This window comes from Alligator mississippiensis, chromosome 2 (assembly GCF_030867095.1).
Source record: "Alligator mississippiensis isolate rAllMis1 chromosome 2, rAllMis1, whole genome shotgun sequence".
Classification (NCBI taxonomy): Eukaryota; Metazoa; Chordata; order Crocodylia; family Alligatoridae; genus Alligator; species Alligator mississippiensis.
Window position 1 is genome coordinate 219,109,407 of NC_081825.1, and position 18,998 is coordinate 219,128,404.

General features: G+C 42.0%; 1 protein-coding gene across 1 annotated transcript in view; it reads left to right on the top strand.

Annotated features, from left to right (window-relative positions):
- The window catches only part of PRR5L (proline rich 5 like), a 60,655-nt gene that overhangs the window by 10,536 nt on the left and 31,121 nt on the right, over positions 1-18,998 (top strand). The window contains exons 2-4 of the mRNA XM_006269610.4: positions 8,745-9,044; positions 10,432-10,512; positions 15,687-15,735. Of these exons, the coding sequence (XP_006269672.2) occupies positions 8,875-9,044; positions 10,432-10,512; positions 15,687-15,735 (300 nt within the window). The 5' untranslated portion in view covers positions 8,745-8,874. The remainder of the gene's footprint in view (positions 1-8,744; positions 9,045-10,431; positions 10,513-15,686; positions 15,736-18,998) is intronic.

An 18,998-nucleotide genomic window follows, 5' to 3' on the forward strand; every position in this document is an offset into this window, starting at 1 on the left:
ACAAATTTCCTTACACACATTTTTACAAGATGACTTTTGACAAGGAATTGAAAATTCAAGTCCCTTTCTAATGCTAAAGAGAAAGAGATGCTGCTATGCCACATGCTCCTACGTTCACGGTCTAGGCTAAAAGAAATCTGTGCCACTTAAGAAATGCCATTTACTGGCTCAGACTGTAGGTGTTGGTGAGAAGCTGGTGATTATCAGAGGCAGGAACTTCATGGAGGAGATGGGATTTGCACTTGTGGGCTAGTCAAAGTCCTCTTATTTGCAAATTGCCATTGGCACTGAAAACTTCAGCTAGGCATGGCTTTCTGACTTCCAGGGGCTAGAGCAACCCTGGTGAAGAGTGAAGCTGAACATATGTGGAGTAGTTTTTCCGACTCAGGTTCTGTTTTGGGAGATTGAAATCTCAAATAGTTCTTAAGTTCCTGGTCTGGTGTTCTGAGTGAAGTCTAGTTCTTTCGTCTGGAGTTTCTGCTTGCAGAATTTACAAGTTTTCCCTTTTCTTCTTTTTTTCTTTTTTTTGCCACTGGGATTTTCAGAGTAAACAAAGTTTTAACGTACTCACAGAAAATACTTTCATTTGATGTGCGTGATTTGACAATCTGACCAAAGGTGTTTATTTAGCCTTGTAGTTTAGTCCTCACCATTCTTATTCACACCCATGGATTTGAAGTGCCTCAGTCCATGGGCTGTCTTTCTTCAATATTTGGATATAACATGTGACAGTAAATAAATAATGAGTAATCCTTTTTTGGCATGAGAAGTCCTGTTTAAGTGAATAAGACTGATTACATGGGTAAATGTTCTTGCCTTGCTTTGGTTCAAGCAGGTTGAGGTGCATGGTAAGGTGCCCATTTCTTTGCAGGTCTGTTGGACCAAGCCGAACATTTTAATGAGGTAGCATTTCAAAAATGGACCGTGTAAGGTGCAGGTAAAGCATCCAAGGGGGATTTTCAAAAGCATCCAGGTGCCTAATTTCTGTGGTCCTGTGGGTACCTAGTGGGATTTGGGGATTTTGAAAATTCCAAAATTTTGAGGTGCCTAAATACCTTTATCAATCTGCTCCTGTGATCATACTTCAAATCCTGTAGAAGTCACGGGAAGACTCCTACTGATTTAGATTTTAAGATTTTTTAAAGTTACTATTTTTAGCTATCCTTGAATTAAGGCACATTTTCTCATCTGAACCAATTCGTGGGGTTTTAATAATTATGTGAATAAATCCTAAATTAATTATCATTCCTCCATTGTTCCAACCCTTCATAAATTAAAACCTTTTACGGATTTTTCTTGAGGAAACTGAGTAATTGGAAAAAAGAATGGAAGTTGGATTGTGAACTTAACAGCAGCAGACTCGATCTGCATTCACTTGAAATATGTAAACTACACCCATGCACAAGCACACCATTTTGAATGGTACAATTCTGTGAACTGCTCACATCTGTCAGTAAATTATTTAAAGAAGCGTGATTCAGAAATAAAACTATCTTTGAACCTTATCTGTTGAACTCAAATCAAGGATTTACTGATCACACATTCTGTTAAAGATTTACTGGGCTTGAATGGGAAGCAGCTGATAGATATTTTTTCTATACCTTTTCATGTCTAAATAGACTGACTGCGTGAAATAGAGCTATGCTTTTGCTAAAGGAAGCCAAATGTGGATTTGTAAATCTAGGACAGTGGGATGTTCTTTTTGAAATGATTATTTATGTTTCCTAGAGCTTTATGGAAAAGTCCTAAACTCTTCTGGCACATCCTGTCTTTTCCAGTACATGCATTGTAAGTTTAACCTTATCCTACAGTGGCGCAAGAGTATGTAAAGTGAGAAGGAGAATGAAGGCGATCTCTTGTTTAAAAGAATTACATTAAAAAGTTGAATGTCTTCATTCTCTTATTTCTAGAGTGGCATAAAGTGAAAAGTGTGTCTTATAATATCTGAGTTGTGTTGGCTAGTTTTGAGGAGGGGTGTGAAGCTTTGGTTGAGCGAATAAGGCTCCGATTTTTTTGATTTTTCTGCATTGGGTTTAAAGTTGCTTTTTGTCTTGTGGCAATTTGGTGTGAATTTGCTTATGGTCTTGACAAACACAAGTGGTGCCAGGTACCTTATCGCAAGCCCCTCAGCCCTTATTGCTACCCCAGCGTTCCCACTGGCAGCTCTTCCAATACCCGCACTGCCTTTGCCAAATAACTTGATTCCAGTGCATATTGGCCCCTTCCCTGGATTTTACAGAGAAAAAAATCAAGGGAAATTTGACATTACTCAAGATACAAACAGTCTGTACTCTTGTTAAGTATTTGTTGACCTGCCATTTTTTTAAATGAACCCTGGATCATCAAAAAATGCATATTTTTGACAAAGTGTTGCCAGTCTCTATCTCTTGGACACCGTTTCCCATAAGGAACAACTATTTTGGCTGAGCTTGCTTCTCTTCTAGGCAGTCAAATGTACTTTTGTCTATTGCAGGGATGCCTTTTGCTAAAATATTTCTATAATCAGTTCTTTATCTTTTGTTTGCTTTGTAAACCATCAGTTATAAACTTGGAGCACTGATATGGTTTGCTTATGGGGAGAGGCTATCTTTTTTAAATTTTAAGAAAAGGTAAAACCAAAACAAACTAAAAAACCAGATCCTAAGAGATATACCGGTATGTAGGTGGTTGTTTCCTGAGAGGTTCCTGATTAGAGGATCTTGCTCATGGTCAGTGGTGATTTGAGGATTCCTTCAGGGAATGTTTCCTTTGAAATTCAGAGGATGGTCCAGGAGCTGCCTATTTTCCTAAGTCCTATATTCTGTTAAATCTCTCATGGAAGTATTTTCTAACGTGTAACTACCTGCAGATGGATGCAATTACACTCTTGTTAGTTTATGTGCATTTCTTCAGTTCAGGCAGCCGGAGACCATTTGAAGACAACAGAAATCTGACTGTCTTGACTGTACATACATGGCAAATCTGCTTTGTTTTGGCTCTGGAGGCTTTTTGCAGATCGGTTATTAAGTTTATCTTTTGGGACTAGTTGATTAGTTCGGGTGTTGGGCAATGGGTAAGGGGGCAAAGTGGAAGACAATATCACATCTCCTTGATCCTTCAGCAAGCTTCCTGTCTGAAATACATAGGAACACTGCTAGATGGGTGGATGGGGAATCTGGTTGGGGAAGACAATGATGGAATTGGTATGAAGACTGCATTATTCTGTTGGACTTGGAGGTGTTCTGCAGGACTGGACCGTGTGGTGCACACTGCTGCTGACCAGAGCTGTTCTTGTATTGCAGTCAGTACTCAGATGTGGACATTAGCAAAAATAAGACAACATAGTTGAGTGACTAGAATACTAAATTGTCACTCAGGACATTTGGGCTCTATTTTTAGTTTTATTACTGATGTGCTGGGTGACCTTGGCTAAGCCACTTCATCTGCTAGCCCTCATTTTAAGGATAGCAATGTTTCTCTCTTTTGTAAAGCATTTTGGGTTCCACGGATAACAAGTGGTAAGTGTTATTAGAGCTGGGCGTTATTGTTGTAAATATAAATATAATATTGTTCTGTCTCGCTGATATCCATGATATGTGTGGTTTCTTCATTGCCACCAAAGCCACCTATGGTCTGTGTACTCAGGGACCGACCCCAAGCACTCAAGGACCAACCCCACTGCCAATGGAGGAAGGATGGAGGAAACCTGATGGAAAAAAGGTTGGTCCCTGAGTGTTTGGACCATAGATGACTTCCTCCAAGGTTGGAAGAAACCTGATCAAGGAAAGAGGAGCCATCAATGCGAAAACCCTCCCGAGCTATTCCTTCCACTTGCTGAAGAGCTCCTCCTGGAATCTCAGTGTGGATTTAGGGCATCAAGAGGCACAACTGACACGATCTTGCCAGCTGCAGGAGAAATGCTGGGAACAGCATAAGCCTCTGTACATGGCCTCCTATAGCCTAATGAAAGCTTTTGACTCTTGTCAGCCAAGAAGGGTTGTGGAGGATCCTTCTGAAGTATGGATACCCACCAAAATTTGTCACCATTCTCTGCCTGCTCCATGATGGTATGTGAGCGGTGGTTCTCAGTAATGGATCTATCACACACCCCTTGGAGGTTAAAATGGGGGGAGTTAAGCAAGGCTGTCTCATCGCTCCAACACTCTTCTTAATATTCCTTGCCATGATGTCACATCTGACTGCCAACAAGCTTCCAGCTGTAGTGGAGCTAAACTACCAAATGGATGGCAAGCCGTTTAACCTCAGTCAACTCTGAGCCAAAACCAAGACCACCGTGACCTCAATTACTGAGTTCCAGTACACTGATGATGCTGTAGCATGTATTCACTCAGAAGCAGACCTTCAGGTAATTGTCGACGTCTTTACTGAGGCATGGAAGAAAATGGGATGAATGCTTAACATTCAGAAGACTAAGGTTCTCCACTAACAAGCTCCTAATAAACAGTCCCCAGTTCCATTAATTCAGATCCATGGTGAGACTGTACAGAACATTGAATATTTCCCATATCTCAGAAGCCATCTTTCGCAGAAGGTTGACATCGATGAAGAAATCCAACATTGCCTAAATGTGCAAGCACAGCCTTTGGATGCCTGAAGAAATGCGTGTGTGAAGATCACAGCATCAGATCTGAAACCAAGCTCATGGTTTATCAAGCATTCATGATCCCCATCTTGGTGTACAAACCTGAGACATGGACAATGTACAGGAGACATCTAAAGTTGTTGGAGAAGTACCATCAACACTACCTGTGGAAGATCCTCCACATCCAGTGGGAAGACAGATGCACCAACGTTAACCTCCTTCTGCAAGCAAACACCATGAGTATTGACGTGATGATCATCTGACATCAACTTCGTTGGGCCAGCCATGTCAGCCAAATGTCCGACTCCAGACTCCTGAAACAAGTTTTATTCTTCCAGCTCAGCCAACATGTCCACTCAAGAGGAGGCCAGAGAAAGCGCTTCAGGGATGTCCTTGAGGTCACCTTAAAAAAATGCAACATTAATATCAACTTGTGGAAGGCCATCCTCCAGGACCACCCCAAATGGAGAAAGAGTTTGTTGCAGGGATCTCAGTACTTTGAAACCTCACAACAACAGGAGATGGAAGTGTTTGAACAATAAAACCAGTGTGTTGCAGACCAAATCAAGGATCCAGCACCACCCAACCCACATGGAAACACATGTCCAAGCTGCATTCGAGTCTGTCAATCCTGAATAGGCCTGATCAGCCATCTTTGGACACACAGATAAGATAATCACAGAGGACAATCATCCTTGACTGTGAGGGATTGCTGAAGAAGGAGGAGGAAAGAGGAAGTGTTTGGAGAAGATTGAAGGAACATCAGAAGCAAATCCCTTTTCCTGAAATGCTTTGTGTGTGTATGTATAATTCTCTACTAGATTTCATAGAAAATGGAGGGAAAACAGTTATAAACTTGTCATACTCAGCAATTTGTTACATACTGTGCATTCCTGGTAGCCAAAATTAGCCAGAATGTCATGAAGACTCCTTACAAACCTATAACTACATTGATGCCTCTCCAACCACAAAGATAGCTTCTCTCAGCAAAAAACCCTCTACAAATTGCACATTATGGAACACATAAAAGAAACACAACCAATAAAATACTAACAAAATATGCCTGTGAAAATGAGGTAGTGTTTACAAGGAAACCTTGTCTTAAGATATCTAGGTATAAAGTAGTTACTGTGGAAAGAAAAACTGGGTCTCATGGCTTTTGGCAGATGCTGCAGAGGAATAAGGAGGACCTAGGGGCCTCATTTGTATGCTTGATTTATAGCTCAGTGGTTCTCAACTTCATTAGACTTGAGACACCCCTTGGAAAATGCTAGCCCTTAGTTGTCTCTTATTTTTTGACTATGGGAAAATAAGAAAGCAGTTTCTCATTTGCAAAGAACTTGGAAAGACCACAACAGATGAGAGTGTTTTTAATACTATGGATTCCTGCTTGAAATCTCGGAGTCATGTTTGCACACCTAAACAGGGAAACATTGCATGACACCTTGGGGCACCCTTGAAAAGATTTTGAGGCACTCCAGGGTGCCGTGGCACCCTGGTTGAGAATCACTGATATAGATTAGGTCTCCAAATTAACATTTGCTCTAGCAAAAATATGCTTTCTTGTGAGTCGTCTGTTGCTTTTTGATGGCCTGAACATAGCAAAAGAAGGCAGTGGGGAGAGGCTGGAGGCAGAAGTAATTGTTAGCAGTTCCAGTTGGAAATGGCCAATGAACTGCCAATTATTTTTAATGCCCCCTAGTGGATGGGCCATATGCAGATAACAGCTTACTAATTCTCTTAGCCAAAGTGTTTTAAGTCCTCATGTATTTGAGTCCTAAAGCAATGGAAAGGCTCCCACTGATCTATGAGATCATTGGATTAGGCCCTTCATGCTGCATGTCTTGTGTTCAGTTCTTGACGGTGACCTGTAGTGATGGGTGTGTGCGAAGGGAATGTGTTTATCTTCTGGACTTGGATGTGAACATGTACTATCTGTCTGGGTGACTTTTTTTGATAGAAGGTTAAGGAAAACAGCACATAAGTCTCCGTGAGCAAGAGCAAGCATGTTCTTTTAATAACAGCCATTCAGGAAGTTTGTCACAGGACCCCGTCTATCCCATGAACCTGCAACTGTGGAATTTGCTGTGGAATCTATCTAATGAATTTGCAGGAGGTAGGGCCAGAGGATCATAAAGATCCCCGGGGCTTTAAAAATCTGTAGAAGCCAACCCAAGAAATTCACACTGGCAGATCTCTCTTCACAGATTTGTGCTCCAGGATCTAAGATTTCATGTAGTTGTTTTAGTACTCTTTACTGCAAAGAAAACCATTAAACATGTCAACTGAACACGGCCTAATGAAATGCTGTGATGTAGCTGTGTTAGATACACATGGGCATTCTTTTGTTAGGTAGGTGGGATGCTACTAATGATATAAAGTCATGCAGAGTGACACAAGTTTTCACCTAACTCTCCTATTTCCTACACTGGTATAAACTAATGCCATTGCATTCACTCTGAAAAAATACATATGTATTTTCCCTTCAAGCCTTTATATTGTCCCTTTACATAGGCTTTATATTGCCATACCTCTGAGAGGTATGAATTGTTTTTATTCACTTTGTGTTGTTAGTTTTTAAATCTAAAGATGAATAATGTCAGCACAGTTAACTCTTTCACTGCTACCTTTTTTCCTTGTTTTTAGCAAAACATCCAGCTAGAGGCACTTTATCCCAAAACACCCTATCATGCCAACATTCAGCAGATTATCAGGGGATTTGCTTCATTAACAGGTTCAGTGTCAGAAAAAAATGGATTTGAGCATCACTGTTTGCACCAGAAAGAGCTTATCCAAATTAAATTAAATGCATCTAAATACTGTACCTGGAGTTTTGCACACAGGGTTACAGATTGCAGCCTTGGGATGATGTCTTGGTGATTTTAGTGCTTTGAACATATTGTCAGTGCTTCATAAATGAGGTCTGTTTCAGTAATTTCTAGTTAAAGCACAAGATCCCGATACCCTTGTAATATGATCTGGGGCAGACTCCAGAGTGCGTGCTAGTTTTAGAGCAATTAGTCAGAATCTAGCAAATAGACGTCAAGGATGGGGGTAGGGAGAAGAGCTGGATCCTAATGGGACTAGCTCAGTAGGGAGAAACCTGCCAAGCCTGACATTCAAGAAATGAATGTGTGGGTTGGGGGCAGAGGGGGCAATAAAGCTTCCCGAAGCTGCTAGAAATGGATCATGCCCTCAGGGGATAATCATTGAATGGGAATGTGGTTGTTTTACCATAGACATCCTAATTTATTTATTTTTCCTGGTTTTCTCTTGATGTAATAGAAAAGAAAGAGATGTTTGCCTTCTATCTCCTGAGTGTTCAGCTCAGTTGCCCCCCCCCCCCCCCACTATATTGCCTTCAAACTCCTAAAATACTATCTAGCCAAATACAACAGGAGCTTTGGCTCAACTCTGAATTTCTATGGGTTTATCCAAACCCAGCTTAACCTCTGACATTTATCTGGTTTACCGAGGGCTACTTGTTCATCTGTATGAAGATGATAATCAAAGGGAAGAGTTGTATGCTTTGTAGATAGACAGAAGCAACTGCTAGGCTATGTGGATCAAAAACCCAATATGCCTTTTAATTAAATCACTGGTTCCCTAGCATCTTTTGTAGAAGCCCCTTATTTTCTTACTCATTATAGACTCATGTTTGGGTACCTTGCCACAGAACAGCTTCCATTGTTTATTGTCCTCTTTCCCCTGGTATGTATCTCTTTTTTTTTTTATATTCTCTGCAGTTTCCCCTCCCAACTTCATGCTTCCTAGGGCAGGCATATGAATATATAGCTCTATAATTAAGGCATTTCTAAAGTCCCTCTTGTACTTTAGAAAGATGATCTAAACTGAAGTGGGAGGAGAGGAGAAACACCAGGCTAAATTGAAGGGAGAGGAAAGGAGCTGCTTAAGCCTGCAGGTTTCTACCATGGCTTGTTTTTATGACTGGCTACTGCAGGGGCAAGACAAGAGGGTAGTGCTGTTGAAGAGCTATCAGCTTTGCCTTATTCATTATGGTGATTAAGGCTTTATATAGTTTTTCTTCCTCCCCCTCTCTGCCCTTTATCTGTCTTCATTTTTAAAGCCCAGGACTACAGTAGTCCCTGACCTCTGTTTTGGAAAACACTTATTTGAAGACTTGCTTTTGCTTTTGCTGCAGTTTGAACCCTTGGGTTTGAAGAACGGGGACCCAGTCTGTGCCAGTGCAGTTGCATCCTTTGCACCCTCCTTAGTCTGACCTTCAGAAGAAGACAGCTCCCAGACTACCTGCTTCCACTCCATCTGAATCTATGACTGGGGGCTCCACCCTAGTCCCACCCTTTGCTTTCCCATTCCAGAAGATGGGTTCATTTCGAAGACCCAGGCCTCGCTTCATGAGCTCTCCAGTGCTCAGTGACTTGCCACGGTTTCAGGCAGCACGGCAGGCTTTGCAGCTCAGCTCCAACTCTGCATGGAACAGGTGAGGAGGACCCACTGGGCCTAGGCCAAACATGTCTTGGTTTGTGAAGGTCTCCAGGTATTGACCTCGTGGATCTGAAACGTGGTACTTAAAGGCTTTTACACCTTAGCTATTCTGGTAGTAGGCTTGAATGAATTTCTGGAACTTTTCCAGTTTTGTCTACATTGTGGAACTGACCCATCATTGACACAGATTGAAGACTGGTTGATCTAACTGCTCTCTGTGAATGTGTTGAGAGAGACTGTGTCCATATGCACTAACAGTTAAGCCATTTTGGCAGGAGTTCAGGAAGACCCATGTTTGGCAAACAATGTCAGCAAAAGGTCAGTTTTCAAATGCATAGAGAAATCTTTTGCCTTTTGTGGTGGTTTCTAAAGCTGCTTCTGCTCCAATTCTGGCAGCTGGTAAAGTTGTCTGTTGGTGGCATGAAGCTGTACATGACTTATCCTAGTATTCCCTAATAATCAAGCATCTCCAGTGCATATCATAAAGCAGAAAATACTGGAAAGACCTTGTCTACAGTAGGCAAAAAAATATTAATTAAGAAACTACTTTTGAGCGCACACAGAAGCACTCTAGCAAACATTTTACAAGCAATGACTGCAAAACACGGGAGTAGGCTGGATCTGACTGAACTGTTATTATCTACAGCAGAGATGTAAAAAATATGGCTCACAGAGCCAGATCATTAGGCCTGCAGAGCTTCTCATGGGGCCAGCGTAAGGTGGCTGGACGAGTGATGGCAGCATTTATTACCACAGCTCTCAGAAGTTTGGCGATGGGAAGAGTGGCGGTTGCTGCGGCTTGAGAAGCTGCGGGATTTGACACTCTTACTGCCAAATTTCCAGTCCCACAAGCAGCCTTTGTGGGCCTGATGACATGGTTCTGGATCTGGTTTGTGGATCAACCCTATGTGACTTATCCAGACTACAAGGCCAGATGAATTTGACACCCTTGACCTACATAACTTGCTCCAGAAATGTTGCAGAGATTTAGCCTGTCCTCCCAGTACTGTTTTGTCATGAAGAACTGAGTTCACCGACACCAAAACTCCTTGTCCTGAGTACTGTGGGAAAGGTCCAGCAGCAGTTCAGGAGCTCACATGCAGCCTTGGTTTTATGATGTATTCTGTGTGCCTATAATGGCTTTCCTTCACCTACTGTAGACACAGGCTACATTTGTTCTGCTCTGTCTCCCGTGAGAGACATAGGCAAACAAGAGTGATGATTTCCAGGGGAGAAAAAGTGGAAGTATTTAAGTGCAATTAACCTTCCCACCCCATTATATCCACTTGGCTCTTGGCTGCTGGTTCAGATTGCTCCATGTGCTAAATCATCCTGACACGTGTTATTTATGGTTGTAATACTGTCTCATTTCTTTTTGGCAGTGTTCAAACAGCAGTGATAAATGTGTTCAAAGGGGGAGGCTTGCAAAACAACGAACTTTATGTCCTCAATGAAAACATCAGGTATGTTGAACTGTGCTCTGAACAGCGTTTTATCTACAGCACAGGTAGCAGAGTGGAACTTTTGGGTCAGGTGGGGGTTGAGAGACAATGATCTTGCTCTCAAGTGCATAAACTGTATTTTAATTTCTCTTTTTTCCCCTCTGCCATTGGTTGGAAAGAAGTAGGCACTAAGAGGGGCTATACACATACTCTGGGATGGGGGTGTGGGGGAAATTTAGTGAGAGCAGCTCTTGGGAGGCACTCTAATTAAAACGCCTGCAGTGTCTTGTGTATTCAGCATCCTGCGTTTCAAAATGGTGGCAGGGACTCTTTAACGAAAGCTTGTTCAATTAATCGAGCCTGCTCTGAAACGTTCTAATGAGAACACATCCGAGCATGTGTAAAAGTGTCCTGTAGCTCTAAGCTCTAGGATCTCCTCCTCTAGCTTGCCTGGATATAGAGCAGGGTTTGTGCTGATTTGGGTAGAAGGAATTTCTGTTCTCTGGAGGAGTTTGTCTCCTCTTTGGATAATAATGCAGCCTTGCAGTGATTTTGCAATTGTATCATGAACCTTGTGACGATTGGTGTTTTTCCCTAAAGCCCAGGCTCCTACAGATGTAGGATTACATCAGTTTCTCCAGTTTCATGAACAAAAAATGTTGCTGGACCTTGTGAATGTTGAGTAAAACTTAGGAAACAGAAGCCCTAAAGATTAAAAACCTGGAAGGCAAATAATAAGAAGACCTCAACTTCTCTCAACCATCTTTTAAGCAAAATGGTATGGTTTTGGTTGGACTTATTCATGGGTGCTGTAAAAGTTAAAGTTGGCGGTATAGATGTTAAGACCGCCTTATCAAAGGCATCTTGAAACCTGCTCTTAGGCAGGCAGAATCTTTGCTGAACATGAGCTCTTTGCTTATGGTTTATTTGCTTTTGGGGTCTGAACAGAACTATTTTCAATATTGTTTCAAAAGATGAGACTGCATCTTGACTCTTCTAGAGAATAAAGGTAAAACTAGTTACCCTTTCATTTCCTTGCCTGGCCAACCCTGAAGAAAAAATCCTGTTTCAAAACTTACTGATTACAGATTTGGAATGGGTTCAGTAGAAAAGGTTCTAGCTGCCAGAAGCATGGGCTGTATTATAGCTCCAGCTGTTTTTAAAATTGGTTTCTCTGAACTGGTTTTAAAATAGGTTCCAGTTGTTAGGAAAGTTTCCCTTATGTAGACAGGCCTTTGCAACTGGATCTATTACTTGAAAACTACTTTCAGCAGTAGGTGAACTTCCTAATATAGGAAGGTAGGAGTGCATTCTAAATGGGTCTTTGTCTGTCTCACAGAGACCACTTTATTCTTGCCCCAGTACCTAATGAGACTGGTTTAAGATACTTTCTCAGGGGCAGATGTCCACAGAGGTCATGAAAAGTGTGATCTCCTTTTTCCTTCTTTCTCACCACACCCACATTCATTTAGTTTGAACATTTTCAGAGAAGGGGAAGTTAAATTAATATAAAATATGAATCATAAGACTTTATTGCAGTTCTGCTGTGCACTGGTATAGGTTAAAGTTCAAGTAGCTGTTCCAGCTCTAGCTCTTATTTTCAACAGTCTAATCACCCCTTTCTCCACTTTCCAAAGAAATACAATTTACAGATCATGAAATTTGTCTGACTTAATCTCAGCCCAAAGGTAAAAGTTTAAGAAATTCCATTGAGTTAGACAATTCCTTTCATGCCTCTAATGACTGCTTCATGTGCTGCCATTGGAGTAAGAACTCAACTTCAGTTTTTTAATGCTTGCCAAAAATTTAATCTTCCAGTAGATAAGTTGCATTCATTACTAAATGAAGAAATATTGTTTAAAAATAAGTCTTTCTGAATAACATAGTTCATGGTGAGCTCATTTTCATTTGCTGAAGTTTTATACATGGTCAAGAGCTGGTTGAAGAACAGAATTTTTTTTTTTGTGAAATCCAGAAATTGTCTGCTCAGATTTAGCAGGGAGTGTGTTCCTTTATATACAGACAAAAGCACATGTCTTGAGATAAAAGACTGATGTTCTTAGAGGTGCCTCGAATGATGGTTATGTCTCTAAGTGTCAGCTCCTAAATAAACAGCTTTAAAAATTACAGTACATTCATTTCAACTTAGGGAAGCAAAGGATTTGCATCTGCAGGCATGTATGCAAACAGATTTGAAGTTTGGTGCCTGTGACTCTCTGCATCTATTGTTCAGCAAACCAGAGGTGTAACATCGGCAGAATGTGCCTCAGTACTCTCTCATCCTTCTCCCACTGCCTCTAGCTTCAGCACAAAGCAGCAGGCAGGAACAATGACCAGGCAACGTGTGATGGAGTGCATTATTTTCTGGGAATTGTATTTCTCTATAGTGGCAGTAGAGTTTGTTGCTGCTGGGGGCAAACTTCCACCTCATTTTTTTGCTGCAGAAGTCCATGTCAAGAAGGCAGAAAAAAATGCTGATTTCAGTGGGAAAAAATAGGCATCAGTTCTTTCCCCCACCAGCCGCTCTACAAAAAAACTCTGATGCCCAGAATGCCTTGTGCTCTATGATATACACTGCTTGCACCAACTGCTTCCTTCAGCCCTCCGTGTAGGTGCAGCATGATATGGGCGAGTGAGGCACAGCCTCTCCATCCTTCTGCACCCCTCCTCCCATTTGGCAGCACCCAGGGCATGTACCCCGCTTGCCCATCCCACGTTATGCTACTGCAGCAGTGTCTGCTCTGCCTGCAGGAGGAGCTGAGACCTGTCAAAAAAACAAACCTGTAGAAAAACCAACTCTTGTGTTTCTTGAGTTTGAACTGGCACCCTTTCCTCATTCATAACCCACCTAACGTGCTCCCTGCATGCTTTGAAAAAAATGTACTAAGAACATCACTTGGATTCTCCACAGATCTTATTTTCATGATTCTGGGAATGCAGGGGGGACTTTCCGACTGGGGTAGTGATGACTGAATTACGACACAAGTGACAGCTAAAAACTTTGCTCTGGATTGCTGCCACAACGCTGCTCTTGTCATTGTGCTCTTTCCCTCCTCCTTCCTCTCTTTTCCCCCACCAAACCACTCCCCCCCCACAAACAATTTAGACTGAAATCCTTGCATAACGTGTATGGTCCTGGGAGGGATCTATACAAGTGTTCAGAAGGAATTAAAGCACCAATAGCTCAATTTTTATGGAAGAAATATTTTATCGTGAGAATCTACTTTGAATGAAGACTAGGAAAAAAAATCTGTAGTAGTGTCATCAGCTAGTTAGAGCACAGGCCTCAGGATTGGACCTCTCCCTGGCTCTAACAGCAGTCCCATCACAATCTCTCTGTGTTAATCTGAGACAGTTGTTCTACGTCTCTGTGGGTATGTCCTCATTGTACAGTTCAACCCTGGCATGGGCATCTCCTGCCTGCAAAGCCTTTCCTGTGATACTGAGTTCTCACAGCTCTAACGCCTGCCTGCATGCATCTGTAGCTCTGGGATGCAGCATACTCAGGGCAGAGAATTTAACCATCAAACTCTTAACAAGTCTCTACTGAACATGAACAACCTGTGATGTTTTTAGAGGTATTCAATTTGACTTTTGGGTTAATTTTTATAGGAACAGCAAAAAAACGCATCTTTCTGATCTCCCTTCACTGTCACCAAATTCTAGGCTCCTTGCTCCAAAGCACCAGAATATCGCACTGTTTCAACAATACAGGTCACATTAAGGCAAAATTGCACATTTCCCCAATCTTGCTGTTGGATACTACTGAACTAAAGAAAACTTTTCAAGAAAAATTCACCCTTGAGGTGGAGACCTGGCAGAGGAGTTTTGAGCCTGAATGGTTGAAGGATTGACAATTGTCTCTGTACCATATTTACTCAAATAGAAGTCGACCCTGAATTTAAGATGACCCTCCCAATAATTAGATTCTATATATGGAAAATGTATAAATTTGTGATAATTTTCCAGGTATAGAGTCGAATAATCAGAGGGTTGTCTTGAATTTTTTCCTCCCACGGCTGCAACAGGGAAAGCAGAGGCTGGGGGGATCAGATGGCCCTTGACTTCTGCCCTTCCACTTCTTCCCCCTGCAGACTTTCTTTCCCTTCCACTCCTATGGGCATCCCCCACCCCAGATCCCCATAGCCTCTGCTTTTCCATGTCTACTCCACAGTCTCTGCCTCTTCCTCCCCCCAACTCCCCACATGTGGGGCAGGGGGCAAGAGGCTACTGTGGGTCTCACTCTGGCTCCAACCCAGGTTCAGGGCCAGAGTAAGAGCTGCAGCAGCCGCCTGCCTCCCACTCTCTCTGCTTTGTATGTGAATCGAAGACAAGGGGCTTTCCCCACACTACTGTTGAGGGGGGAGCACTTCATCTTAGATTTGAGTAAATATAGTAATAGGAAACAAGAGCTTATAATGGAAAGTGTCAGGTAACCTTAAGTAGAAGAAAAGCTACCAGCACTGCTCATTAATACACAAGTATTAATGTAGCTGGGTGATAGCTGAAATTTTAATTATTATTAGGATGCTCAAAAGTTTTGTTTTTTTGAATCCATTTTGAAAGTTTCAATAATGATAACAATAATGTGTGTACTCTACTGTCCATCTTAAAAATCTGTAGGTTTTGGAGGTAATCATACTGAGGGAAAATGAACAAACAAACAAAAACCTCTTTTGTTTTCCTGCTGGAAAAAAAGTGGGGACTTTTTCTCTTATTTTACTCTCATTGTGTACCTCATTCTTCAACTTTTTTTGTACTGGAAAGGATGAAGAAGTATAGTAAATTGAAATGTCGTGGTTGGTGGGTAGAGGGGGGAGGAAAAATCCTTTGTTTTACAAATATTTATTTTATTCAAACTAAATGAAAATGTACTTTCAGCTAATTAGTTAATTCTTTTGAAATCTTTTTTGGGAGCCAAAATTTCCGTCAGCTTTGTTAATAAGATCCACATAAACAGACTTGTAGGGAGTATAATGTTCTTGCCTACCCAGGCCTAGTCTCTGCTGGTGTTGAAGAAGGTATGAATCAATGTGAAAGGAATCTTGCTGTGAGCAGATTGATTTCTTTTCCTTCTGGTATACATATCCTTACATCTTTGATATGACTGCAGGGGGTGATTGAAGTGCAAATATATCTGTGACAGATGACCAGCAAAACCTTTAGTTCATAGGGTGTGTTCTCTCTCCCTTCAGGCGTCTGTTGAAGAGTGAACTTGGATCCTTCATCACCGATTATTTCCAGGTAAGGTACTGCATCTGTTCCTTCACAGCTTGTTAAATTTTCCAATCTTTTTCTTTCTCTTTGTTCTCTTAAACTTCTTGGTATGCAAAAAAGCAGAGAATTGCTACTGAAAAGCAGGTAGCTGACATGCAGTTTTCTGCCAGCAAAATATATCAGTGGATTTTTTAAAATAGGGTTGCCACAGGGTCAGTAAAATTCATACATATATTTGCTAATTTAGGGATTATCAGCTCTTGTGTTTTTGTGCAACAGGCAGTTTACCTGCTGGGTTTAGGAAGGAATACCCTTCACAACCTCCCCAATATAAGACTGGGCCTTTGTTTTATGCTGCACTTTGGATTTGAGTTAGCAGTTTAGTACTGAAAGAAGTGGGCTGGAGGTTTTGGAGTAGGAGAGAAAAGGAGACGCACTCCTGGCTCTCTTACTTGCTTAATGCAATTTGATAGATCATCCCTCTCTCAGCAAAATAGAATTGATTCTTAACTACTGTTTATTAATTATTTCCAGATGAAAAGAGCTACATAAAGGCTAACCATCACTATCATTATCAATACCGGATTAAATAAATGTATGCTGTCGATTTTCTCTCCAAGACACATGCTCAGTTTTTGTGTGTGTAACTTTATTAAAAATAAACTGGGAATAGTGGCTGCAAGCCTCTCTCTGAGCTCAAATGGCATGGCAGAAATACTCTCCTATCAGCAGAAATCAGTCTGGTCATAGTTTCTGTTTGGCTTCCAGAAATATAACTCCAGTTTGTGGAGGATCAAAAATGTAAAGCTTGGGGAACAGATGATTAGTCGCAAATGTGAATAATTGTAATTATCATTAGCTAATAATATCCCTATATGTTGTGGTTCAGATAACCACATAAAAACGTGTTTTAGATGATTCCTGGAGAATGCTGCTGGATTTTAGTGCCACAGTCACTCAGTGGCAGAATTACAAAAATAAGTAAATAAAGCTGTTGAAAGCAACAGGAATTTCAGTGTTGTTTTTTTTCTCTACCAATAAAAGAGAGAGGAAAATTGCAATACTTCCTGAGGTGACTGAAGCAGCCCATGTACTGTGCCAGCAGTAGAAAAAGAACCGCCTGGTCTCATTTCCTACTGGTATTAGATTGCAAGGCTTTAAAAAGAAACAACAACAAACCTCCCCCCAAAAAACAAACCAAAAAAACCCATGCTGTGCTATTGAGTGAGAAACAAACTCCAGTGCAATGTTTCACCTTGTCAGACCACATCTACACAGCTCATTTACTGGAAGAAGAAAGCCCTTTCCTTCACTTAATGGCAGGGCATTTCCTAGAACGTGAGCTAAGACTCTAGCAACTGTGAAACTAATGCTTAATGAAACTGAGCTCATAGTATAAAGTGGTTACTCTGAATGGAAACCTAGTGTAACTGGAGGTGGCTTTTTTTTAATGTTACCAACAATAAGGCATGCTAGAAACTGCAGTGTAAAGTAGTATATGAGCATTGATTGGAAGGTACAATATTCAAAGGCAAACTGTTCTGGAAGTGGCTAGTTTTCTTTTTGATTCTTAATAAGATGCACTAGTATTATGTGAACCAAGTGTAAAAGTCCTGGAAGTCAATGACCTGCAGGGTTAGTAACAGGATATACAGCTTTCCTCTTCCAGGTTGTAGGCTGAGATGTACACCAGTGGTATTAGTTGACACTCACTGGGCATCTTGACAGTAGAACAAATGCTTAATGGACCCTCTCATCCTTGTAGGTTGGACATCCAGATCAGGGCTAAGTTATTAGCAAGCAGAGGGAACCTTGCCTATTCTGCGTGCATTTCAGGGAATCTGGTACCAGGGCTATCAGTCAATAAACTTGGAATTCAAACAAAAGCGTGCAATATCTTAATAGCAGAGCTTGGTGACAGATATTTCACTTGAAGGCCACTGTCAGAATTGGCACTTCATATGTTCTAATACAGAGGAAGCAATGGCCCTTGTCTCGAAGCTAGACAGTCATCAAGGGGGGTAAGAGTGCTCAGAAACCCCCTTGGCTCAGCAAGGGCATTCAGCAATGCCTGAGGACTAAAAGGGAGGCGTACAACCAGTGGAAGGGAGGAGCTATCACCAAGGAGGAGTACTGCTCCTCAGCCCAGGAATGTAGGAAGGCCAAGGCAGAGATGGAGCTCAGGCTAGCGTCCAGGATTAAGGACAACAAAAAGTCCTTTTTCAAGTACATTGGGAGCAAGAAGAGGGCACCAGGCAATGTAGGGCCCCTGCAAGACTCAAATGGTAATCTTGTGGCTATGCCAGACGAGAAAGCTGATATTTTTAACAGTTTTTTTGCCTCTGTTTTCTTGAACAGGGACTGGGACATCCCTCCTACCAGAGGTAGGGACAATCTCGGGGATAGCTCTGTCAGGCCTTCGGTCAGTGCAGATGTAGTTAGGGATCTTCTGGAAGGGCTAGACATTTTTAAATCTGCAGGTCCAGATGCCCTCCACCCAAGGGTGTTGAGGGAGCTGGCAGGGGTCATCGTGGAGCCTTTGGCCCGACTGTATGAGCATACGTGGTCACCTGGCCAGGTGCCGGGGGATTGGAAACTAGCTAATGTGGTCCCAATTTTTAAGAAAGGGAGGAAGGAGGACTCAAGTAACTATAGGCCTGTAAGCCTCACGTCAGTGCTTGGGAAGCTCTTGGAGAGAATCATCAAGGAGCATATCTGTGGGGGGCCTGCAGGGGAGATCACGCTCAGGGGCAATCAGCATGGGTTCACCAAAGGCAGGTCCTGCCAGACCAACCTGATTGCCTTTTATGACCAAGTAACTAAATCCTTGGATGATGGTGTCGCCGTGGACATAGTCTTTCTAGACTTTAAGAAGGCCTTTGACACTGTCTCTCACCCCATCCTCATCAATAAATTAAGCAACTGTGGCATTGATGCCTGCACAGTTGGATGGGTAAAGAATTGGCTGATGGGGTGCACCCAGAGAGTAGTGGTGGACGGGTTGTACTCAACCTGGCGAGATGTGAGCAGTGGGGTCCCCCAGGGCTCGGTCCTCGGTCCCTCACTGTTTAACATCTTCATCAGCGACTTGGACGAGGGGGTTGAAAGCATGTTGTCCAAGTTTGCTGATGACACTAAGATGCGGGGTGAGGTGGACACACTTGAAGGGTGAGAGAGGCTGCAACTAGATTTAGACAGACTACAAAAGTGGGCAGACGAGAATAGGATGGGGTTCAACGTAGATGAATGCAGGGTGCTGCACCTTGGGAGAAGGAATCCACAGCATACAT